The following is a 27,410-nucleotide window of genomic DNA, read 5'->3' as shown; positions in this document are numbered from 1 at the left end:
TCTTTTAACCGCAAAAATACTTTTAACCTAAAAAGAAAACTTTTAGCCTCAAAAAATATTTTATCTTTAAAATATAAAAAGAATGTCTAACCTCATCACATATTGCCATGTATGAGATCTGGGATATAAACTTGGCGGCCATAATCATTCAAGTTATTTATTACCAACAATAGAATTCAAAAAATTCACTTGCGTGCGCTGACGGATGAACATGTCGCCGTTACCCGTTAAGGTAATAAATTGACTTCATTAACGCACTTAACCAAGATAATCATTATAGGTATCTACTGAAAAAAAAAAAGAATTTAAAAATTGCTTTCTGTTCAAAAGTTATCATGTGGACTAACGGAAGGACTAAGTCGCCGTTACGTTATAATGTTAATGAATTGACTCTGTTAACGAACTAAGTCAAGATAATGACTAGCTATCTACTGCAAAACAAGAAAACAGAATTCATAATTCGCTTTCATTCAAGAGTTATCGGGTAGAGTAACAGACGAACGAACAGACGTACTAATATCATAACTCGCACTTGTATGATCCTTTAAAAAAAAATAATTAAAGTAAAAAATAAAAATAAAAGAGTGGACCCTATTCTTGAATAGATCTAGAAACACCGGTTCTCCGCATTTAATACCGTTTTCGTTCTTTGTTAGTTTTCGTGTTGAAACCATAAATGGTAAATTCCTACCACTTCCGGTTTGATTAGACGATCCAGGAAGATGAAACCTAATTTTAGGACACTGAACCCATAGCAAAAGCATTTTTTTGTTATCTGTGATCGTTCTCGCTCTATCGACAGACGGACGAAGGAACTTATATAGTCGTTCTCTAAGTCTCCCATATTTATGCATAGGATTGTTTCGAAGTTTAGTCACAAGAAGTTTTCATCCATCACTGGCAAATTAGGATAGTTCAATGCACTAGACCATTACCAAATAGGACACGGATTAGTATAAGGTTAATAATAACAATAATAAGACAATAAAAGTAAAGATGTCGTCTGCATTTTTTTTAACCTTGAGTGTTTGTAATCATTACCTACATTTCAAAACTATAGATGAGAACATGCAGCTGTGAGACATCATAGAGCCTATGTGCAAAACTATCTTATATACAGTTTAAATGCCTTCCAATCCTGAAAACAACAATTCTCTGGGTCTTATGCAGAGTCGTTCTGACACATGATTAGTGACACACTCAAGAGTTCTACCAACAAATGTTTCCTGCAGTAGTCAGGCCTTTAGTACGACGTTAATCATACGTGAAAACGACTCTGCATAAGACGATCTTATTTCTATCAATAGAACATCGCAATCTCGCACCATTGTATTCCCCGATATTAGAAGACTATTTTGTTATCTGCTATGATCACGGGTAAAAATGAGGGGAACGCGGGGGGACGCCGTTACCTCACTTCCAAAAATATATCTATGGCGTCGCCACTTTCTAAAAAATTATAATTGGCAAAGATTGGTCGGGGGACGGCGTGATATAATGCCTCTCCTTACCTTTTCAGATCCACTTTTACCCCTAAGATCATTTGTTTTCCTTGGCTGGTGTCACAGAAAAGGAGGGATATACACCAAAAAAATCAAGAGGAATAGAGCTTGTGATAGATTTACTTACTTATTTCATAAATATGACAAACACCTTTTTTCTTTCACAGTTATTTTTTAAAAATTTGCAACTAGCGAGTACTCATCCAGTACGAAATAAAACCCTGATTTTCTCCAGTTCCTTCGCCACTGATAATTGAAAGCTTCGTGCATTAGTGGCTATTATCCATTACTCCTCTCATAATAATAATAATAATAATAATAATAATAATAATAATAATAATAATAATAATAATAATAATAATAATAATAATAATAATACGTGTTAAACAGCGAAGGTCATTTGATATAAATTAAATGAAATATTTTAGTTTTCGTCCTATGCATATGCCTGCTAGGCTAAAGGAGACAATGATGATGAGAAATGAATGCAATGGTGGAATGAATAAGGTGAGAGGAAACTGGAGAATCCCGAGAAAACCCACGAACACGGTGTTTCTTTACTATAAAGGCCACTTGGCGCGAACTGAGATCGAACCAGTGATCCCATGTACCAGAGGTGAACGCTCTACCACTGAGCCATTATTATTATCATTTGTTGATGTACGTATTTCAAGGATTTTATTTACAGTGTTTACAGAAAGTTAGCTAGTCTATGAGAAAATAGAGGCAGCGAAATTAATCCACTTGAAAACAAAAGGAGATGGTTAAGTAACTCATACTGCTAGCATCACTATGACTAAAATCGAATTATTTTTTTTTTTCAGCCAGAGTAATTTCACATGAATTGTAGTCTCCAAGATCACCAGATTTAACTCTACCCAACTTTTTCCTGTGGGCCATCTAAAAGATGTGTCTACATAAACAAATCTTCTGTGAAAGAAAACTTCCATCATCTCCTGTGACAACCTTATTTTGTTCTATTTCTTATATATACAGATATGATGTGTTGATATTTTATTATTATTATTATTATTATTTTCTCCTGTATACTTTTCTTTAAACCAATATTTTTTGAGAGCTTCCTTGGGACATCCTCTATAACAAGTTAATTAGGAAATAAAGTTTCATCTTTGATTAAACTTACAGGACAAACAACAGAGACTTTACATTTACAAAATGCGGGAACTGTAGCAAACAAGTATGTTGATTTCATTCAGGGGTGGAAATAGTTTACTCGGACTCCTAAACTTTCTATTTATTCAACCTTTCCATACGCCAATTTAGTTTCATTAAGTTCCTAAATTTATTTGTAAGTTGGAAACATGGCTAGATCATTATCATAGGGACATTTTTAACAGTGCAATTGTAATATTAATAACTTGAACCTATCTCATGTAAACATTATGCGAACCTTGATCATTGAAAACGTTGGTGAATGTTCATGCCGTTTTAATGATGTCATATTTGGAGAACCAAAAACATCTTTTATTTCGCCTTGATGTGTTCTTTTGTTTTTTCTAAAAGGGCAAATCTCAATTCAAAACGAAAGCACACGCATAAATATAGAGTTTCTGAGACAAAAAAGAATCGCGAAATAAAAAAGGCACCGACTTTATTCTTTTTTAGCAATGAACTCGACTTGGTTCAAATGTTCAATAACCTTGGTTGCAAAAAAATGAAAAACTGATCTGTAAGGAATTACGTAACTGGAGAGGACAGAAGTGTTTTGTTTACAATCACCATCACTGTTCTGTTGGAGAGGAATGAGTAAGCACTTTCTGAATCCATTATTAGTTCCTTATTCGTAATAACTTACGGCTTCACGCTTCTGAATATACCAAAGCGATAAAAGGAAAGATGATATAAGCAGTTTCTATTTGGCTAATTAATTATAATGAATGTTCATAATGGCATTGCAAATTGAAAGTAGGTATTTTCACTCTTCTGTAGACTTCAGCGCCATTGAAACTGAAGGATATAAAAAAAGATCTCATTTGATAATGCCAGTTTCTAAATGTCAATCGACATAATTTAAAGTCTAACTGATTATTATGGACATGATCTTATAGTCTGGTTCATAACAAAACAAAAGCTCATAAAAATGAAATATTTGAGTTTAACGTCCCACGATTATGTGTCTTAGGCTAAAGGGACAATGATTAAAGCAAGTGAATGATAATGGAAAATTGGTGGAATGAGAAAGTGGGAGGAAACGGAAGTACCCCGAGGAAACTCATTAGCACGATGTTGCTCACCAGAAATTTACTTGGCCGGGGATCGAACCAGGGTCTACACTACTAGAGACAGTGGTGTATTTACGATTTTGTTTCGGGAGGGGCTTTGCTAACTTTCGGGGGGCTTTGCCTGAAAATGTGAAAATTCTGCAAGATATTTCATATACTTTACTATAGTAAGTAAGATTTCGGGGGGGGGGGCTTAAGCCCGGAAGCCCCCCTAAATACGCCACTGATTAGAGATAAGCTCTCTACCACTGAGCCACGGTGCCTCCAAAAACAATAAGCTCATCAATTTAAACCATGTTATTTTTCTGTTTAAATGAAATTCATTTAATTTATACATAACAAAAAAAAAAACATAAACTGTAGTATTATTCATTCAAAATATTACATGTCAATCTCTATCTTTTAATAATGCATGACGACCAGGGCCGTTCCTAGGCAATTTGCAGCCTTATGCAATGGTGTCATTTGCTACCCCCTTTCTCCAGAAAGAATAAATCTAAAACGCCACTATTTTAAGTATGCTACCCGTCATAAACAAACAACGAGAGGGAAAGAGTAATTCTCAATCACAAAGGCCTAAACACTTTAAACCAATCTCGTTGTGTCTGTTTTTTTTCTTCTTTTTCTTTAAATAATAATCTATTATGTTAGTGAAAGATAAAGCAAACACACCTGTAGGGGAAAGATAGTAATCTTTTCTATATAGAATTCAATATCGAGCTTCAATTTCAATATATCAGTTTGCAATTCCAGCACAACTAGCTCTTTTATCATTATTTCTTGATTTTCCTTCTACATCTGTTAAAAAAAATGTTGAAAAATAAATTTAAAAAACTTGTTTCCTCCTTCAGTGATAAGGAACTTGTTTGTGACAAAAACAAGACTAGTTTTCATATCAAAACTGTGATGACTAACTAAATGGAACAGGTGTTTGATACTGTTGGAGAATTGAATTCTTGTTTTCGACAACAATCAAACAATTCATGCTGGGATTTGTTTGACCATTTGCTTTAGCACTGTCCATGTGACCTTAAAACATGATTTATGAGTGTAGTATTCAAATAGAGGTAGTTTAGTAAATTTAACTACCATCATCATGAAGTCTGCTTTCAACAAGAAATATTTTTTAATTAATATAGTTATGACAGATTTTGTCGCCCGTCAAAAGTTGTAGTCCCGCACAAATGCAAGTGTTGCATATGCATATGATAGAGCCGACCCCGATAAAGACCGAAAGATGTAAACACTCAGAATTGGAATGATATAGAAAACATGAAATAAAATCTTATGGGTGTCATATAGAAGTGAAGAAAAACATTGTTGAATACGCTAGTACCTCGGCGGGAATTTTAAAAGCAGCCATATTGTATTTAAGTAAACATTTTTGAATAGTGATGGGAAGTTTGTTTCTTTTTCATTATCGAGCCCTTTCAATCTATTTCAAACAAGAGGGCCGAGGTGGCTCAATGGTAGAGCGTTCACCTCTGGTGCATGGGGTCCTTGGCTCGATCTTAACTAGCGTCAAGTAAGCTTTGTGTTGGACAAACACCGTGTGCGTGGGTTTTCTTGGGACTCTGCCGTTTCCTCTCACTTTCTTCATTCGTTTCTCATCATCACCAACTCCTTTATCCTAGCCGGTATATGCGTGGGACGTAAAATTCATTTTTTTAAATTTCAAACAAGGATTCATTCCTCTGCATCGAATTTTTTGGTTTCAATGAATTGAATAATTCCGAGTTCCCAAATGATTCTCAGAACAACATTCATCCTTTCGACTAAATTAGACAAACTATTTCGTCAACTGGTAAGTTATTGTAAAGTTGCTTCAAGCAGGACAGGACAGGTCTGTAGCCAGCCCAAAAATGTAGGGGGCCCCGGCTGAAGTTAGGGTGGGCCCGATCCAACCATATTATAGTTCATCACCATATTATAGTTCATTTGCCAGCCTACCGTGAAAATTTTAGGGGGGCAGCCAAAATTTAGGGCGAGCCCGGTCCCCCTAGACCCCCCTGGATACGGGCCTGGGAGAGAAGGAATAAGTAGAAGTTTATAAGAAGAGATTGCCATCCTTCGAAACAGGCGCAGATGTTTCATCTTTTTCTGATTTATTGCTCTTCTTCTAATATACGAACAAGGAATACAAACAAAGAATTAAGGTTTGGCTGTTTCTATACATGTGTGGTAGATTTATTGCATGTTTCTTCACCATAAAATATCTCTCCGTTCTGGAGTATTGTTTCTGTGCACTTTTACCCATATCAGTCCATCAACTACGAGTCTATATATCTGTTGTTTGATTCCGTCATCTAGTTCCATCAACCGAATCAACTGACTCAAGCCGTCAACTCCATTGAGTGATTTTTATTTTATTCCCCTAAGTCAATCTGTCTTAAATTCGCCTAAGTCATTCTGGTTCCTTTCAGAGATCTGATTCTTTTATTTTATTGAAGAAATCGTTCTTTTTCGAACGAATCGTTCTGAAATTATCTATCACTATATTTGAATACGAAGTATGAGGTGTGATACCACTTTGTAGTAACGCGCGCTCTCAGGAGGACATCGATGTAATTATTTTTGGTTTGTCTCGTTATAAATGAGTAAAATGACAAAAAATAAGGAAATAATTCTTAATATTCCTGTGTATTTGATCTGTTAAGTTTATTCACATTTCAACAAAATTTGACATGTAATATTTAAATCACATTCAGCACATCAAATTATATGCATATTTGAATCAACTTTGACATGTCACACTTAACCAGGATTTGACAACCTTCAACTTGTATATACATTTGATCAGTCTTGGGAAGTAACGTTACGCAAGTAACGCGTTACTTTTTAAGTAACGTTTCCTAGTAACGAGTTATATTTTTCCCAAAGTAACTGTAACGGTAACGCGTTACAAATTTTTAAGTAACGTACCTAGTTTGCGTTACTTTTTTGCGTTACATTTCGAATAAGTAATTACAATATATGTATATATATTTTTTCGGGAACAAATGTTTCTTTCTTGTAAGTGAATTTCTCAGAATGGTGAAATAGAGCTTGAACTATATCCGTGACCGACAGTCAGTCACATATATATAGAGAAACAGATAAGATCTTAGTGCCACTTGCTGTTTTTGGAAGATGAGTACAACCTCAGAAAAATCACATGTACTGATTGCAAGCACCTGTAAGATTTTGTCATAGATTTTGATAGCTCCAAGTCAATACATTCAGCGAGTGAACTACAAGTGCAATGGTGGTCTATTTTACTTTGATTGGTATTGTTTTTGTAAAGACCTAGAAGGAAAATATTTTACAGTTCGAAAATTTGAAATAATACTTTTTCTTAAAAGGTGAGGGTTATGATGAACAGAATTTAAAAGTAAAGTGTCTGAAGCAAGGGTAAAAGTGAATCTGAAAAGGTAAGGGAATGCATGACGTCACGCCGTCCCGTGCTAATCTTTGCCCATTGATATCTCTTTAGAAAGTGGGGGAACGCCACAGATATTTTCTGAAAGTAGAGGGACGGCGTTCCCCGCTTTCCTCCCTCACTTTTACCCCTGGTCTGAAGTGAGAGGGAAATAAATATCAACAGCTAGGATGCCATAATTAACGACATACAGGAAATCGTTAATATGAATAAACTGTGTTCTGATAAGCAGCCCTATCTTATTACTAGAAAATAGTTTATTGATGGTATGTAATAAGGAGTTCTTTCAGATTAGTTTGCGTATCCTAGAGTCCAGTTGATTATAGAGTTTAGAGCAACTAGCTTTAAAAAGCATGTATCGATTTCAGAGTTACTGGCAAGTTTTGATTCACCCCCAGTTCATGTGTTATTTTATAAGTCATAATGCAATGTTGCTCTATATTCTGCATTTTTATTTTTACATAAAATGTTACAATTAATTTAGCAGAATAATAATAAGCAGTCATTTTTTTCTAACGCAGTATGGCATTTTAGTCAGTGTTACATTATATGAATATGTTCGTATAGCTGTCAAGTAAGAATTTGTTCTTGCATCTACATAAAGAGATTTAGAACGTGCAATATTACGTTTATGAAATCAGCGAAGCACATCAAATTTCCAATAAAGTAACTGTCCACATGAAAGGATATAGCAACGCTACTATTATCAATCTACAGTTCTAAACATTTACGATGATTTGGGAAAATCAGAATGTGTAATAATAATAATAATAATAATAATAATAATAATAATAATAATAATAATAATAATAATAATAATAATAATACGGAAAATTGAAGTAATGAGATTTTTTTTTTATATATACATATTTAGAGTTTCGGACCTAAAAGTAAACGCATTAGTAACGCGTTACATTCAAAGTAGGGTAACAGCTACTTTTTAAGGCAAGTAACTCGTTACTAACGCGTTACATTTTAAGGGAAAGTAAAGTACCGGTAACTTGTAACGCGTTACATTTTTACAAGTAACTTACCCAACACTGCATCTGATTGAAATTACGGGCGTGTGCGCATCGGCGAGTTGTCAAATTTGAATCTAACTTTTTTTTTTTTTTTTTTTTTTTTGCATTTGCCTTTTCTAATCTGCATCAAATTAACTGTGCTATCTGGGGTATGTTTAAAAGAATTAGGCGAATAACATAATGGGAAGAAACGGGAGAACTCTGCAAAAACCCAAGAACGCGATTTTGTAAACCATTAATTTACATCGAACCAAGAACCCGTGCCGTCTGAGACATGTTGTATTAGAGAGCTAGCATGTATATTATTATAGCATGTTTATTATTATAACAAAAAATATGTGTATTTTTAAAACTAACAGAAAGGTATTTAAAATTCAAGAGTTAATGGTACGATAATACGATAATGAGTTCTAGGTTATTACAAGTACATTTCATTAAAATTACCTGTGTATACTATCATCTTAAGTTAGTATTTCGATGAGAATATATGTTAGTATCAGCGTCTCCTTCATAGGTAGTGTGTTTTAGAGTCAGTTTTTGCTTTGTTATAAATAATATTCCTAGTATCATAAATATAAGTTTTTGTCAATTTTCTCGAAAATCGTGCATGAGAATTTAGCTCAAGTATATAATTTTCTTGAATTTGACTGATATAAGTATCATCTTTGTTCAATTTCTTCCTTTATAAACTTATTATTATTATTAGTAGTAGTAGTAGTAGTAGTAGTACTAGTAGTAGTAGTAGTAGTAGTAGTGTATCTCGTTCAAACAAGTTTCAGTTTAATAATCTCACGACCATCTCTGGCAAGTGCAGATTATTTGAAGAGTTCTTCTCCAAAGAACTTTCTGACCATATGACAGGTGTCTAGTATTATCGATTTTTGTAGATTTGCTAGGAGATATTTTGTATGCATCTGTTCAAGTTGTGTCACGTACTTTTAAGGACAATAACTGTAGCTGAGATAATGATTGGGCTTACTGTAACTTTCTGACATTTCCATAAATTTTTGACTTCGTCTTCAAAGTCTTTATATTTCTATATGTTCATACCAACGGCGCCGAATTTCCAAAATTTATGTGGGTGCATATCAATGGTGGGACGTGTTATACGTTTTCAGAGGAGTCACGATATTTTTTTATTAATTTCCTTTTAGTTAAAATCTTTTATGAAATACTTTCATAAAGGGCTGTGCTGTGATAAAGGAAAATATACCGGTACTGCAAGGATAGGTTGGGGACTCAGTCGGTAACACGGCTGACTTAAACGCAAGAAAAATGGGTTCAAACCCAGTTCAATGTTAGGGATAAGTTACTGTAATGACTGTTCTCCAATAAGTTACTGTTCTCAATATATATAATCGTAGCATTATGTGTATACTTCAAAGAACTTACATGATGCATAATGATTGCAAGAGGTTATGATATTATCAACACGTTACTAAAAGAAAATATCACATTCATACAAATTGATATGAAAAAATCTTCATAAAAACAAATAACTTTAATGTAATTGCAGAAAGAATTGTGCAAGGATTTTGTTGTTAACATAAACTACAAAATTACTAGATTAAGTGTGTTGCTTGGTTGCCTTTGCACAAAGACATTTGAAACAATTATGTTTTAGAAGTTAGAAAATTTAACTTCCATCTCAGTCTTAATTGCTAATTATTTTTTTGATAATGGTAAGTGAGAAATATTTATTTTGTTTCTATCGAAGTAAAAATGTTGTGGGTGCGAAGATTATTTGTGTGGGTTCTGAAGCTCCGAAACACCCACGTAGTCGGCGCGTATGGATCATACTGAATGTTGTACTATATGTGGTGACTTAGTGGTACTGCTACATCTATGAGGGTTACTTCTTTGTCCATTTTATTGATAATAGTGATGACAGGTATCTTTGCAGGTACCGTTAGACTACATCCGTTCTGATTTCTCAATCCCAGTTGTTTGTATTTATCATTTTCAAGTACTGAACTTGGCTGGTAGTAAGGCTTGGTATCAGTGATTAGTTCCATGTTATGTGCCAAAAACTGGTGAATGCTTTGTGCAACGTTGTTGTGTCTTTCAGATAGTCTGAGGAGGCATTATACGGCATGATGTGTCTCCGCATTTTCTGCACTTTTCATTCGGTACCCCTTGCTTCAATATGATTTACAGTAGTATCGGGTTAGTCTCGGTCCTGTGTGGTCATCATAAAACCTAGTGTTTCAGAAAAGAGCTTAGTTTCTTGAGCCAGGCAGTTGATTATCGTTATATGTGTTACTGGCCTCTAAATGATTCTTAAAGCTTCCGTGGAGTTCTTTTGATTTTCATTTGCCATGCTTTTGTTAATCTGATTCATAATTTGTGGTAAACTCTGTCATGGATAGATACATACATATTACACAAAATAGATAGTTGGTTTCTTTTCTGCTGATGGTGAAATATTGTCGAAGGTCTTCAATCTGTTCTTGGTGGAGTTTTGGTATATTTGTAATACCAATGCCACCTTCTTCTGTGCGAAGAGTCACTCGCTTTCTTGCAGCTTTTGGGTGTTTCATACTGAATTCTGACATTAAAGTCGGAATCATTCGCGTTAACTAAATCAGTCTCCGTGCATTTGGTTAACCCAAATGAATATGTAATGAGGGCTACTGCGAATGTGTGGATGGCTTTAACTTTCTTAGCATTAATAAGCTGAGTTCTGAGCATCACTTTAATTCTTGACTGGAAATTTTTCTGCAATATGCGTTTCATGTGTTGTGTTCAATGATTCGAAGCTTCATTATTCCCAGGCATATGTAATGTTTTCCTTTTCTTAAGTAGGCCTATTCTATTTTGTGATATTCATCAATTGGAAATACTCGAGTTTTTGCTCTTTTCCGTCTTTGCAGATGTATTGACTTACATTTGTTAATTCCTAAATTCATCCAGATGTTAGAGGTAAAAGTTGTTACTATTGCTAGTAATCTGTGTAGTTGGCTTGGAGAGTTGGCGTAGTTCATCCATGTATAGCAGATGGTTGATTTTACAAGATTTATTGCGTGCTTTTATCTTAAAGCCACAAGATGTGTTTGCTAATGATCTACTGAGAGGATTGAGAGCTATGCAGAACCATAGCGCACTGAAAGAATTGACTCCGGGATACTATCCTGTTCTGATCATTGGAACCGGGACACTATGGATCATTGGAATGGACTCCGGGATACTATCCTGTTCTGATCATACTATCCTGTTCCGATCATTTGTCGACCATTGTTTCATAGCTGTCGCACATGATGATAGTGGGAAGTATTTTATACATTTGTAGTACCTCTATTAGATATGTGTGTATGTAGAATTCACACGCTTTTTGATTGTCTATAAACACTACATTTAGGTTTCTTTTCTGGGATTTTGCTTGTTCAGTAAGTACTGTATCTATCCCTTGCTGACTCTGTAGCATCCTTTCTGTTCTTCTGTCATAATTCTATTATTATTATTATTATTATTATTATTATTATTATTATTATTATTATTATTATTATTATTATTATTATTATTATTATTATTGCAGGTCTGGGACGAAGAATTAGCAACCATTGCACAACGATGGGCTGATCAATGTGTCGCAGGTCATGATACTGCGCGCAATGTTCGTAAGTATCATAATAATAATAATACTGTTTAGACTAGAAGCATGTATCTCTACTAAAAAAACTATTTCTTCTCTGGCAACACAAAGTGAATATTTTCTTTTGTTTTACTGTAGAAAAGAAGGAATAAAATATCGATTCAAGTGTAATATATTTTCCACAGTCTGCGACAGTTAACACAATATTTTACTCACTAAAATACAACTTGGGAGCTTTTGAATATGTCGGACAAAAAAAATGAGGTTAGCAAAATCAATTCTTTCCACATTAGTAACGACTCATTTATTCCTGTCATTTTATTACTGATTCTTCTTCTTCTTCTTTCGTCTGTCAGATAATTGAAAAAATGTGTCCTTTCTTGATAGACAGATATGCCGGAAGAATAAAGACAGATTTGGCAAAAGGCTGACGAGATTGATTCTCTATTAATTGATCGTATAGTAAAGAAAAAGGAAAGAAAATTTTATATCCTTAGTTAAAATAGAATATCGCACTCTCTTATTTTTCTCTCTCGTCAAAAATTACAATAAAATCGCATGAACTACATTTTTACATTTTCCTTATAAAGGAGAAACCCCATTAATCAAGAACTAAAGTTAATTTGATCTTTGAATTTTTAATATTTTTCTTTTTCTCCCGTTGATTCGTCATAGTAAGGGTGATAAACTAAGAGTTAATAACATTTTTTAAAAAAAGAAAAGGAAGGATTCAACTATATTAGGGACTGAAATTTTAGAAATAGTTAAAATATTATTACTACAGTGTATTACTTTTGTAACATCAACTATTTAGACAACAATAATTTAGTTATAAATTTATTTCCGTCTCTCTTTCTTCTATTATACTCCATTGTTTCTTTTTCCTGTCCTCCTTTATGATTTGAAATATTTATACATGTGTACAGGGTATTTCAAAACATCAACAATAACGTGTAGGATGTGATTCCTGACACCACGATAAGACAAAAAGTACAGACAAACCTAGATGCACAAGTGCTTCCTTTCGGAGTTATAGGTTGCCAAAAACATGAAACAATGAACCTTAAATGTCTATAGCTCCAAAACTATGGGACCTATCGTAGTCGTAGTCGGGGGAACCTAACATTTCATTTAGGACCTAGTATGTGCCCTATCCAAATATCCATGTTTCAGAATCCTGTGGTGCTCACGCAACAATTTTTATAGAGGTAGTTGTTGCGTACTTCAAATTATATGCCCGTAGCCAAACTCCCTCCATAAAAATTGTTGCGTGAGTACCTTAGGATTCTGGAACATGGATTTTTGTGTGGGGTAAATATTAGTTTCTACCCGACTGCGGTAGGTCCCATAGTATTGGAGCTATGGACCTTTAAAGTTCCTTTTATTACATGTTTTCGGCAGCCTATAACTCCGAAAGGAGGTGGGGATTTAGTGGTAGAGCGTTCACTTCCGGAGCTTGGGGTCCCTGGTTCGATCCCAGCTCTCGCCACGTGGACTTTGTGATGAAGAAACACCGCTCGTGGGTTTCCTCGGGGTTCTCCCGTTTCCTCCCACTTTCCTCATTCCACCATTTCATTCATTTCTCATAATCACCGTCTCCATTAGCCTAACCGGCATAACCGTGGGACGTAAAACAAAGATTTCATTTCATTCTTCCGAAAGGAAGCATTTGTGCATCCAGGTTGGTCTATACTGTTTGTCTTATCTTGGTGTCAAGAATCACCTCCCAAACGTCAGTGTTTTGAAACACCCTGCATACACACAAGGGATGACCCAAAAAGTAAAGTTACATAGCCTATTATGGCATATGTGTGAGACATAACTGGAAGATCAATACATCTGATGATAGAGGGCACTTAACAATAGTTCTCGATGTAATCACAGTTTTTGTTCAACCACTTATCACAACGGTAGATAAAGTTTTCTGTACCATTTACATAGAAATCTATGTCAAGTTCTCGTAGCCTCCGTGAGGCAGCTGGTTTGACATAATCACATGCCAGATAATGGTTGTCAGCCATTTTTTGCTTTAGAATAGGGAAAAGGTGAAAATCACTGGGTAGGTCAGGGCTGTAGAAGGGGTGCTCTAGTAGTTCCTAGCGTAGCGTCAGTGGTTGCAGTACTGGAGCTACCGCTGTGTCCAGGGTTGTCATTAACAATATTAAATCGTCTTTCTTGAAAGCATGACATCACTTCCCTTCATGTTGCTTTGAAAATTAGCCTTCCCATATACCTCTACAATCTGAGTATGATTGTCAGCAGGTGTAGTGTTTTTGGCCCACAGGAACCGCACCAATGGCCTCACTTCTACTCTTCACCATTTTCCAGACGAGTCATCATTTTAAAGGTCCAATTCTCGGGTATACGTGATCACAGTAAATCTTCAAACTTGTACCAAGACAGACATATTATTAATCTTCAAATAAATTTTCGTTAAGTTACAGTGAATAAGGTAAAAGTTTTATGCTTTGTAACCATATATATATATCACATGGTTCCTCTTCAAACTGTAGACCTTAAACGTGGAGAAGGAATTGCATCACTGCTTGAATAGTGCAGTGTTGCCAGATAGTGTCGAGTCTTACTGACGCCAGATAATAAAATGAAATGAAATGAAATCTTTAAATTTTACGTCCCACAGTTATGCCGATTAGGCTAAAGGAGACAGTGATAATGAGAAATGAGTAAAATGGTGGAATGAAGAAAGTGGGAGGAAACGGGAGAACCCCGAGAAAACCCACGAGCACGGTGTTTGCCCACCACAAAGTCCACATGGCGCGAGCTGGGATCGAACCAGGGACCCCAAGCACCGGAGGTGAACGCTCTACCACTGAACCATCGCGCCCCCCGCCAGATAATAAAGGAAGTAATGATGGAATTCTGCTTGGATAATTACTGGAGAAATTAGTTTTCGATCTTTCCCGCAATTCACAGCTAAGTTCCGCTTCTCAAACTGCAACGCTAGAATCCAGTAATTTTCTTATTATGACTACCACAGTAAACGTTCAAATTTGGAAACAACGCATTATGGCGTTCTGCGCAAGCTTCTTATCAAAATATATTTCCTTAAATGTAAATTAATATTTAAATAAAATGTGAAACATAACACGAAAAACGGTCAAACAATATATCTATTTCGTAATAAGATCGTTACTTTAAAATACTTTACACTAGGGATGGTACCGAGACGAGACGAGACGAGACTTTGAACAGTCTCGGTCTCGTCTCGGTTGATAAATAACGGTCTCGGTCTCGGTCTCGTCTCGAGTAAAAAATCACCGTCTCGGTCTCGGTCTCGTCTCGATCGACAGATGCTTGTCTCGATCTCGGTCTCGGTCTCGAGTACCAAGTCTCGGTCTCGTCTCGAAAGTCTCGAAAGTCTCGAAATAAATTGTGTGACATTAAAATAGTGAAAGTATTATTTTCGTATAGTCTGTCGTTTCCGCTCATTTTTCCTTTCACTTTGACTTAGAATTATGGTATGGTGTACCTCTTCATAGCTAATTTGCTAGTGCTAATGCTTTCCATGTGTGTATTCCAGGTTCAATGATCAGTGGGTATATCACCCTAAAACCCTAATAGTAACCCATATTTCACTTTCAGCAATAGACTTTGTCTTATATAGCCTCAGAACTGCCTATACTATTAAACTCTATTAAATTAACTCCAGTACTATACAGTAGTTTATTTCCTTCCTTTGAATCAGAATTGTTCAATACTTCCTAACGGATAACACAACACATAGCAGCACGAATATATTAAATCGTACCAAAATTGAAAAATTACAATTTCTCATTTATTATTTAACACATTCTGCTTTGACTGTCATTTTAAAAACAGAATATAACGTTCATTATCTTAACAAGTACATAGAGAAAAATCCGTTCTCCGGACAGCGGTATATTGTACAAATATACGGTATCCTTTTGCTTACTATAGAAATCAGTACGGAGCATACGTTATCCGTATGCTACATAGGCACTGCCCTTGGATGTTACACCGTGCCGTTGCAGAATGTCTGACATCTAACAGTTTTCCGTATATCACATGCATATACTTATGTTACCTTCGTCAGCTGTATGTTATATACGTCGATATGTATGTGAGATCCTGACCGCCTAGATTGTTTCATACGGGAAGTACGTATAGATGGAACACTTATACAGAAAATACTATAAAACATGTGTTTTCAGTTATACGTCTGCTGTACGATAAGTCCAAAAACTACAGGAATTACGCATGTAACCTATCTTTTTAAGTACGCCACCTACAACTTATTTTCTCAGTGTAGGGTAAATTATTACTACAAAATACGTATTTTTTTGTTTCAAATTGATGAAATGTTTTATTACCGTTTCACATCTCCGTGTTTAATTGACACTTTATAACACGAACGTCCTGAACTTTGTGGTGGGAGCTATCACAAAACAAATTAGATTCAAAGTCCGATGTTTCACATAGTTCGCATCTCATTTTAAGTGCATTCTGTTTCTTATACAAGTTCATAAGGTCGTAATGCATTACGTAAGCACATATCCAGTGCCGTAACATAGATTAAGCTTATTCCTGAGCTCTCAACGGTGCATGTAATCTTTATTCGAGAAAACTAATCTTGCGTTCATTTGAAATTTTATATTGATTAAAAATTACTTGCGAAACATATTATATACGTATACATATGATATAAGTATATAGGTAATTAGAGTTATCTGTATCTACTTTTTCTCACTCGCCAGAACAAGTGATTCTTAACTTTCTAGTTTTCTTTTATATTAATTTTCGTAGTTTTGCTGCAACATGATGGATTGAATAGTCAAATATATTTTTTTCGCTCTACGACTTTCATTAAATTTTGAATCCATTTTTACCCTACCTTACCTAGTAAAAGTTTATATATATATATATATATATATTTCGAGGTAGACTATGCTGTCACTTTTTGGTTGAAATTGAGTTAACAATACTTTTTAAATAGACTATGTTCTTTCTAATGGTGTAATAATATAAGTTTGAAAGCATCTTACTACTTTGTAACTACTTAGTAAGTTTCAAAAACAGTACTATAGGTCTCAGTTGAGAAACCGGTTTTTCGCTTCTCTAAAATTACGAAATTATGACTTGGTTTAGGTTACCTCCGAAACCCAGATATAATAAAATCATCACCATCATCATAATAAACCATTATTAATCCATTGCTGGATGAAGGTCTTTCCAAGTCTTCTCCAACAACTATCTAACTTGGGCAATTCTTTTTCAGGTTACTCCTCAGTGGTGCTTGATTTCGTCACACCTTCTTGTATGCGGAGGTTTCCTAGACTTTTTGTCTCGTGGTATCCAGTCTAGAATTGTTTTCGTCCGACGATCATAATTTATTCTTGCAATACGTCCAGCACATCTTCCAGCTCATATTAAATTATTTCATTAGCACTATCAGTATTCATTTCTATATATTTGGGCTACAAATAGTTCGAATTCGCTACTTTCGGAGTACAGACACGCTACTTTTTAATCTTCGGATCTGGCAACACTGACGGAATGATTTAAATCAACACAATGTGAGGACCCCCATTTGGTCTAGCGGCTAGCATGCTTGATTTCGGTTCGCGTGGTCCCAAGTTCGATTTGCGGTAGGGGTAAAGTTGAACGACCGAAGTGGTTCGGATTCCACTATAATCATTCGCTCCACGTCTCCTTTAGCCGCCCTAGCATAACTGTGGGACGTTAAACTAAAACAAAACAAAACAAGAATGAACACTGTGTATTACTAACTGTAAGTCTTTGGATAATTGCATATAGCTATATGGTATGGATCGAATTTGAGGTCGGTGGTCAAACTAAAACAAGTGAAATATAATTAGGGTGTAATTAGAATCTTTGATTAAGCACGGTCTTAATATAAAATGTACACCAGGCCTAAGGCTTAGGGGGAACAACTAGTGTTACTGAAAATGTATCAGTTACATTTAATTTCAGTTACAATTTGCATTTACATGTATTGCTGGAACGAAGACTTAAACATTAACATTATAAGTAGCCCAAAGACTATGAAAAACGTCGTCTCTTGAAAGTATTCTTGCATCATAAAACAAATTACGAGTAATTCTAAAATATTTTGCAGTTTATCTGCGTTATTTGCACATATTTAGAATAATATTTAGCAATTTATTCAAGTGGGCAACACTGCTTAAAATAATGTAACTGCAACTTGTTGTAATTAAAACCACCAAAAACTATTGTTGTAATGTTATAGAAGCTAAGGAAAGCAATAATCATTATAAAAATTTAATACAAATACATTAGAGCGTCGATTATCCGAAGTAATTGGGGGACATGGGTGTTCGGAAAACTGGTTTGTTCGGATAATCGAACTGTACATGTTTATTTGCCAAAAAGAAGTACTGTACAGTAAATTTATCCATAAAAACAGGCATCTCTTTAAGTATTACAAGGTAACGTACAAAGGCAACTTTAGCAGGAATATATAGTATGTGATACAGTTTATTAAACAAAAATATGTACATATTACATACGCATTTTGCTGGCGGCTTGGCCGGTCAGCAGCGCCTTATGAAGGCCCCATTAGAAGCAATGTTTCGCCAGCGCTGGCTCAGTGCGGCGACTACTGTGGGAAACTTGGTTTGGGAGTGAGGGGAATGATGGACGGTAGGGTGGGAGAGTAATGGGGCGTTTACACTTGGTCGATTTAGTCGCACGGCTAAATCGACTCGCTGCATTTGCGACTAAATCGAAGCAACTAGGCCGAATGAGATCGATGGATGTGTTCAATTGTTTCAACCGAAATTGAATGCTGCTTGTCGACTCGCTCTCCTCTGGTTGATTCGAAATCGACTGGCAATTTTAAAGATGTCCAAGCAAAAAGTAATTGGTACAATTTGCGGTGTTATAGCAGAAGAAAATAGAATCGACCACAGAAAATAGAACGTATTTCAATTCAGTTGCTAATCGATTAGTCGCTTTCGATCAACAAGCGATAAAGTTGAAGTCCTGTTTACACGGTCGATTAAGTTGAAAGTGACGTCAATTCAACTGAATCGAACGCAAATCGACTAAGTGTAAACTCCCCATAATGGGGCGTTTACACTTAGTCGATTTAGTCGCACGACTAAATGGACTCGCTGCATTTGCCACTAAATCGAAGCAACTAGGCTGAATCAGATTGATGGATGTGTTCAATTATTTCAACCACAGAAAATAGAACGTCTTTTAATTCAGTTGCCAGTCGATTAGTCGCCTTCGATCAACAAGCGATTAAGTTGAAGTCCCGTTTACACGGTCGATTAAGTTGAAAGTGACGTCAATTCAACTGAATCGAACGCAAATCGACTAAGTGTAAACGCCCCATAACAGGTGCCTAAAACGTCAGTTTAAGCAGTATAACAATCACTACCAATGTGTTTGGTATCTCTGAAACGATTTGAAATAATTGTTGTAAATGGCGTTATAAGCATTTAAGTCTTTTGGAAGCATCTACATGATGAGACGTGATATGTCAGCGCGTTTTCGGAAGTGAAGTCTTTAGAAACATTTAAATTTTCCGTTTCTTGAAATTTTGTTTCTTCATTCATTCGAAATGTATTATTCCATGATCATAGTATTTAACGATTGCACCGGCCATACCATTTGAGTTATTAGAGATCTCCAAAATGTTGATGTTAGTGATACTGTGTTGTCCTTTGTTACACTAAATAATGTATGGGCTATTGTGGTTTTGTTAAATAACTAAATTAGAAATATGTAATACTTTACGTAGCGCAATTTGAGAAAATACAACTTTATTTTGCTTTAGCAACATTGTATGTTTATCTAATATTGCAGAGTATTTAGAAGAATTTCCCAACTTAGTACAAAATTCCAGCATTTCTAATATATATATATATATATATATATATATGGCCCATTTTAATCTTTACACGGAGATATCTCGTAAACGGTTGAACATAAATGCCATGGGGCACACCGAATGGTGTTGTCGCGGCGCTTCCCCGGGCCGCCCTTCATGGAGTCCCAGGGCCAAACTTTAAAATTTTAAATGGAAACATGGGACGAGTAATACTTCGTTCCATATATTTTTAAAAAAGTAAAAAGCGTTGTGGTAAAAGATTTTTCATATCGGTCACCGTATTCAAAATGACCGCCAAGACATGGTGCCTGTATCAGATATAACGTCCAGTACCACTAGACTCCTAATATGAAAATAGTTGGAGATAAATGAACAGAATAAAACTCGTATAGGAAAAGCACAGATTGTATTTATCATTTCACGGCTGGAGTATAATGCAACGGAGAAAGAGATTATTAAAGTGTAATTGACATGATGAAAAGGAGGAAATGATAGAAAATTATCTTTCCGATCTCTGTCCGTAAGTAGGTGAAGCGGGAATGAATGGTAAAATCTCAAATGAGAACCTCACTTTTATTTGCAATAGATATGGTTTGTCTGAAACACTTATGTGTACAAATGACTGGTACTATAATGAATAAAAATAAAGTGAAATAAGGTGAATAAAATTAAGATAAAATTAAAGTTTAACAACATTTTGCCCACCCCTGATAATTTAACACAATGCGTGCAACGATTTTTGGGACATATCTGCATCAGTATGTACCGTTTCGTTACAAATGATCACAACTGAAATTACCGTTGAAAGTTATTCGGAATGTAACTGTGGACATCTCAGTGAAACTCATATTCTATCACATGCAAGAAGACATAGAAGGAAAAGAAGCGAACCAATATCATGCAGACGACTGTTGAACAAAACCAACGTTTGTAAACATTGTTCTTAAATTGCATTGTTCGACAAATTTGTTTCGCATTTCAGTTTATTCATTTTTGCATCAAACCATTGCCTGCAATCAAAATGGAAGATACCATTTAACAAGAATTTTACCTACTTTATCCCATTAGAGAGACATTTATCTCTTATAAAAACACATTTCAAATAACTTTGTTTCGTAGATACAATTTGCAAAAACTAAGGCTCTCATCTGCAACTTCACCGATCCTTCCCGCTTCACTCACTTACGGAGTGAGGTTAGGATAAATTTCTAAAAGTTAGATTTCTTCTAATCATCTTTTCGACTGTTGCAACATTCCCGAGAGATAGAATGATAAATACCTCTGTGATTTCCTATTCGGATATTTGTTCTGGTGTTTTCATATTAGTGATACTGGACGTTTTATCTGATGCAGGTACCATGTCTTGGTGGTCATTTTGAAAATATTGAACAATCTTTTGCAACAGCACTCTTTAGTTTTTAAAGATATATCGAACGAGATATCACTCACCCCATGTTTCCATTTACAATTTTGAAGTTGCGCCCTGGGCCCCCATGAAGGATAGCCCTGGAAGTCGCCGCGACAATATCAATCGATGTGCCACATGACATTTTCTATTTGAGTTTTTGTTCGGTTGATTTATGTTCAACCGTTTTCATATTAGTGGTACTGCACGTTTTACTGTATCTGATAGAGGCAACATATCTTGGCGGCCATTTTGAGTACAATGCCCGATATGAAAGATCTTTTGCCACAACGCTTTTTGGTTTTTAAAGATCTATCGAATGAGGTACCACTCACTCCTTGCTTCCATTTAAAATTAAAGTTGGGCCCCGGGAACCTATGCAGGGCAGCCCTGGGGGGCCGCGACCATATATATATATATATATATATATATATATATATATATATATATATATATATATATATATATATATATATATATATGAGAGAGAGAGAGAGAGAGAATTCTATTTGCATCAGCAGTAGATTTTGTTTCGGGAGAGACTTGAGGAACGAGGAAGAAACATTTGCGTTGTACGTGCAATGCAAAAAATGATCACAAATTTATTTCGGGAGGGGTTTGAGCTCGATAACCACCCCCTAAATACGCCACTGTACATCAGTCATCCGTTCTCATATTATCTAACATAGCAACGAAAGAAATTTTGAGTGAAGGCAATTTTAGTATCTATCAATATCAATATTCGAGACGAGACCGAGACTTTCGAGACTGACCTAAGTCTCGTCTCGGTCTCGTCTCGATTTATAGAGGCCTGTCTCGGTCTCGGTCTCGTCTCGGTATTTCAAAGTCCGTCTCGGTCTCGGTCTCGTCTCGGTATATAAAAGTCCGTCTCGGTCTCGGTCTCGTCTCGATAATTCGAGACGAGACCGAGACGAGACCGAGACTAGTCTCGGTCTCGGTACCATCCCTACTTTACACACACAAATAAACATTTCATAAAACTGAGCACTTCTAGTAAGATCTAACAGCGAGTGCCATCTTGTGTGCTCATTGTAAAACTAATCAAATATTTTTTTTATTATTTGTTATCTTTTTCGATATCAGAAGACACAACCAAATGAATCAGTATCTTGTGTTGTAGCTGAAACATAACTCTGTCTTACAGTACAATATTTATAATATGTAACGTTTCATTGCGTAGTAATTAAGGGAATGATCTAAAATATGTATTGACTTCCGGGTGGTGATCCACCTTAAAGAGCAGCTATATCTGTAGTTGCGAATACTGCTACCATTCTCGCAGGTGGTTAGAATTACTCTGAAAAGCGGATCTACCGTCTACTGAGGTGGACGTCCAGGCATCCAGACCTGCTTGTGTCTTGAGTTCTGTGTTTTTTTGTTTATTGCGTTGCTCAAGATCGTTGTTTCCACGAGAATTATATGAGTGTTGGAGATCTCATGTAATCGAGTTAGTAGAGATCACGCCATCTGTGTATGTAGTCCACGGTTTTCTTTCTGGATACAGACTTAAAATTTAACGGCACTGAGTAAGAGGATGAGAGAACCTTAATAATCGTCATTTTTGTAATTATGAGAAATTTATCATTGTGTCATTTGTTGAATTTTGTGTGCCAGGCTCTGCGTGGCAATAAAGAAGTTTACAAACTTGCGTATGGTACACATATACCTATTGTCACTGGCGCAAATACCGGGAAGATGACGGGGACATGTCCCCTCCAATTTTGGAACTGGAGGATTGTCCCCCACCAATAATCCGATTTCTAATATGTTTTTTAGGGAGAAATACGATGATTTCTGTTTGATTGCCACAAAGGAAAGTGAGATGAAATTGATGTGCCCACAGAATAAGCCTCAAATCTGCCCCCTCGCAATGTTGAAGACAACTCTGCTTCCCTGATCCTCCACAGCATTGTTTTTTTTTTTTAATTTCATAAACATTTTGAACATCGCTTTAAAAAATAAGGTAACGGCCCTCCCGCCCTCTTACCCGCCCCTCCCCCCAATGTTGACGATAGATTTGCGCCGCTGCCTATTGTGCTTTATGAGCTTTGCTATAGTCGAGCAATAAAAGACATACGGTACTGGGATTCTGATCCAAGAAAGACATGAAACAAATCTTTAAAAAATTCGTTCGATTGTTGTTACTATATATCATGACACTGAAAGTATTGATCCATTTGCCTAGATATAAAATTAACTTCTCCATATTTTAGAACATATTACATTCTTGATATTCACACTGAATACACTGAAATATATTGCACAAAAGGCTGATCACGCTTGTATAAATAAATTTACTATACTTTGAACTGTTGATAGTGTGGAATGCACATGTAATTCTTGTTTCCTTTGGTTATTACGATGTTATAAAAGCTATAGAGCCATTGTAAAAGCTATAGAGATATTCACCAACCAATGTAAGCATGTCAATTATTGCAAGAACTATAAAAAATGTTTCACTTTCTCATTTTTTAATCGAATAAAGGCGATAAGAGGTCAGCTAATATTTATTTATGATTTTCTATATTGAAGCTAAATGTCAATAACTTTTACATAATCTAAATAATACTATATAACAAGGTTTCGTATATGGGTGCGCCATTTGACAGGATCCTGGGAATTTTCTGATTTTACTTCTTAACTGAGGTTTCCTTTTCTATTTATCCGAAAGGAGTCAATATACGAAAAGAGACGGTTTGGGTCATTGGATTCCATAACTCCATAGTTCAAAATTTATATTACAACAGTATCCCTAGTTGTTGAAAGCTTATAGCAGTAGCGTACCCAGGAATTTATTTCGGGGGGGGTTCAAACTAAATATGAAGCTATTTTATATTAAAATTGCTAAAATTGCCCCTAAAATTAGGCTAAATTTTTAAAAAGTCGAAATTTCGGGGGGGGTCCGGACCCCCGTGTCCCCCCCCTTCCGTACGTCCCTGGCTTATAGTACCATTATTTAAATAGAAATAATAAGCAAATTTTACTAGCCCGCTTTATTAGTCACGATCTGTTTTTTTTGTAAAGTTATTGTTTCTTTTCTCTGGTTATAAAAAGTAGCAAAAGTAGTAACAACAATCGAACGAATTGTTTAAGATTTGTTTCATTGACGACCGCAGCTGTAGGATTTTGTTTCAGATGGGCGTGATCTGTAGCGAAGCCTTGTTTTCCTTAATTAAAGTTGTTTGGGAATAATAAAGCAGATTATAGAATTTGCGTAGGTACTATGTAGACTCCCACGGTGAATCCGAAGTACATGATGCTAATTTATGAAATATGAATACGATGAAAAGATTTGTTGATCTTGAAGTGGACAGTATTGATCCCGACGTCAGCAATTGTTGTAGAAAGAAAAAAACTAAAGGTTACACACAACTTGTGAATTGTGTGCAATGTGTTAGATGGTATCATACGAGGTGTATGAGATTATTACCAACCACAATTGACAAAATAGTTCGGGAAGGAAAAGACTGGTTTTGGCCACAATGTTGTGCGTTGGAAATAGATGATGATGTGGCTATCGAACGGGGAATGTTACGTGAAGGTGAAGACGGAAGCGATTCATGCGACAGTGGAAAACAATAGTAATGGTAACGTTCCACAGGAACAAAGTGATAGTACCGCTGATAAACATATAACTGAGGCGCGAGTGGAACCCGGATATGAGCTGCTGCGTACTCTAATGTTGGAGTTAACCAAAAAGTTCACAGATAAGATCTTAGAGATGAAAAATGAATTAGCGGGTAGTATGTCCGAAATGGAAAATAAATTTGTAAATAATATGTCGGATATGAAGAGTGAATTATCGGGTACTATGTCCGAAATGGAAAATAAATTTGTAAATAATATGTCGGGTATGAAGAGTGAATTGTCGGGTAATATATCTGAAATGGAAAATAAGTTTGTAAATAATATATCCGAGATGAAGGATGAGCTTACTAACTATTTTAGTAGTAAGTTGTCATCCGAGATGGAACTGTTAAACGATAAATTTAGTTCGTTAACGGTAGACATCTCTAATGTTAAAGCGGATATTAAGTCTTGGCAAGAGACTACTGATATGCGAATTAATGTAGTTACAGCAGATGTAGGTGAACTTAAATCTAATTATACACGAGATCTAAAATCTGTGCAGGAAGCAACTGTGAATATTCAAGAAAGGGTAAGTGAAATAACGCGAAATGTAGAAACAATCGATGTAGAATGTCGCGAGCGCAATAAAACTTTGGAAGAAAAGATGAATGAGAGATTTACTGATATTCAAAGAACAAATGAAAATTTAATTCGTGAAATGTGAAGAGAATTGAACAAGACTTGCGTCAACAATTAAACGATAAGTTGTTGCATCATGAAAGAGAAGATTCTGAAGACTTAGGTAAGGACATAAGTAATATAGAGAAAAAAAAGTAGAAGAGTTTAAGAATACAGATGAAAGAGTTTTCAAGACTATTCCTAGGAACCTAGGTGAGGTTAGAGTAACTGGATCTAGTTCTAATATGAAACCAAATGAAAGTGGAATTGAGTCCCGGATACCTATAAGGGGAAAAAAGAATGTGTCAGATACCGATACAGATGTGGAATTAGAGACTAGAGCTAAAGAAATATACTCTGCTTCTAATTCGGAGGGTGAAGATATTAGATTAAACTTTGATGGAAGTAGTAAAAGGGATACCAAGAATAAAGAAAGAACATACAAAAATAATACTTCGAAGCGATGCAGTTGTAGTAGGGATGTCATTTATGAAAAATCTGGAAGAGAAATACAAACTAAATTAGGTGATAATGGATTAATAGGTATTAGGAATGTTACTACTTCACTAGAACGAGATTTAATTACTAGTAATATGCAACCGAGATCTTATTTCAGAGATTTGAAGAATTTCCCTCGATTTAGCGGAAGGATGACGGAAGCAAGAAATTTTCTCGAAGATTTGTTACAAACCATGGATATGTTCAATTTACATGATAAGGAAAAATTGTTTATAGTATCCAAATGTCTGGAAAAGTCAGCCAAAGCATGGTACAGAAGTGTTATGGACCAAATTCACACTTTTGAAAATTTTGTAACTTTGTCCAAAGCACAATACGTATTCCCTAGAATAGAGAGGGCCCAAAAGAGAAAATTATACTCTTCGTTATGATAAGACTAAATATTCCTCGTTGTTGGACTTCGTATGGGACATAATTGATAATTATCACTCTATAGTCAGTTCCCTATGTGACCAAGAATTAAAGGACCTTATTATAGACTGCCTACCGACCGAAGAGGCTAGGATTCTAAAGTTGGGATCAATCAACACCATACAGGAATTGACGCTACGTTTAGCGGATTTGGAATGTCAACCAACGATTGTGAATGATAACCCTATAGGAAATAGATTCCAGGAAAAACGACCGAATATAAGACAAATAAGGATTGACCAAGCGAAAAGAACGAAGATTGATCATTCGGTAAAGACCGAGCCCGTTTCTAAAGTAAATGGGGATAGAAGAAATATTTTTCCAGAGAGTAGATTGCCGCAATGGAGTGAAGGAACCAATAATAGAAATTATAATGAAAGAAGAACACTGATGAACAACAGAGGGTGGAAAGGCCGACAGAATAGTAGACGCTGGATACAAAATGATAATTATAGCAGAAATTCATCCGAAGCTACAGTGATTACAGACTATGGAAGAGGTTTACCTCCACCTCTACCCCCTCCTTTGTATGTCCACAAAGGAGCGTATAACCCATATATTCCTATTACTGTATGCGCTTCAACTCCGCAACTTACTCCAATGAACAATCCTGTAATGACATCAGTGACATCGGTACTGAATTCTCCGTATTCCACAGTAGGAGTAACGCCAGTAGGATTAAATTATACTCCTACTATCAAGGGTTTTGCATCCGATAACTATCCGGAAAACTTACCAAGCAGTCACCCTTAAGGGGAGATAATGGTGTCTGCTCATTAGGTTTTCTCTCCTCAGCCGAATCAAAATTAGATGATAATGATGAAACGAAAACAATAAAAATCTATGCACGTTTTGTGTTACAAGACGAGACTGAGGATAAAAATTATAATATGTATGAAATATTTTCTGCTCCAACAATTGATTGTGAAATAGGAGGGCAACAGATAAATTGTTAAGTTGAGTTGATTTTAGTTTAGCGTCCCTTTCAGCAGCGAGGCTATATGAGACGTGGACCTACTGATTAACGTGGAATCCGAACCACATGAGCTCCCGCCGGGAATCGAACCCGGGTCTCCCACGCCAAAGGCGCGTACGCTAACCGCTTAGCCACGAAGAAGCTCAACAGATAAATTGTGTGTTAGACACACGTGCTGAACTTAATTTGTTA

At 35.7% G+C, this 27,410-nt stretch overlaps 1 protein-coding gene across 1 annotated transcript in view; it reads left to right on the top strand.

Annotated features, from left to right (window-relative positions):
- The window catches only part of LOC145678818 (venom allergen 5-like), a 129,426-nt gene that overhangs the window by 33,258 nt on the left and 68,758 nt on the right, over positions 1 to 27,410 (top strand). The window contains exon 3 of the mRNA XM_081749359.1: positions 11,721 to 11,802. Coding sequence (XP_081605485.1) covers positions 11,721 to 11,802 — 82 coding nt within the window. The remainder of the gene's footprint in view (positions 1 to 11,720; positions 11,803 to 27,410) is intronic.

This window comes from Thermobia domestica, chromosome 2, assembly GCF_964235325.1.
Source record: "Thermobia domestica chromosome 2, izTheDome1.hap1.1, whole genome shotgun sequence".
Classification (NCBI taxonomy): Eukaryota; Metazoa; Arthropoda; class Insecta; order Zygentoma; family Lepismatidae; genus Thermobia; species Thermobia domestica.
The sequence above is the reverse complement of the archived record's forward strand: the minus strand, read 5'-3'. Positions and strand labels throughout refer to the sequence as shown.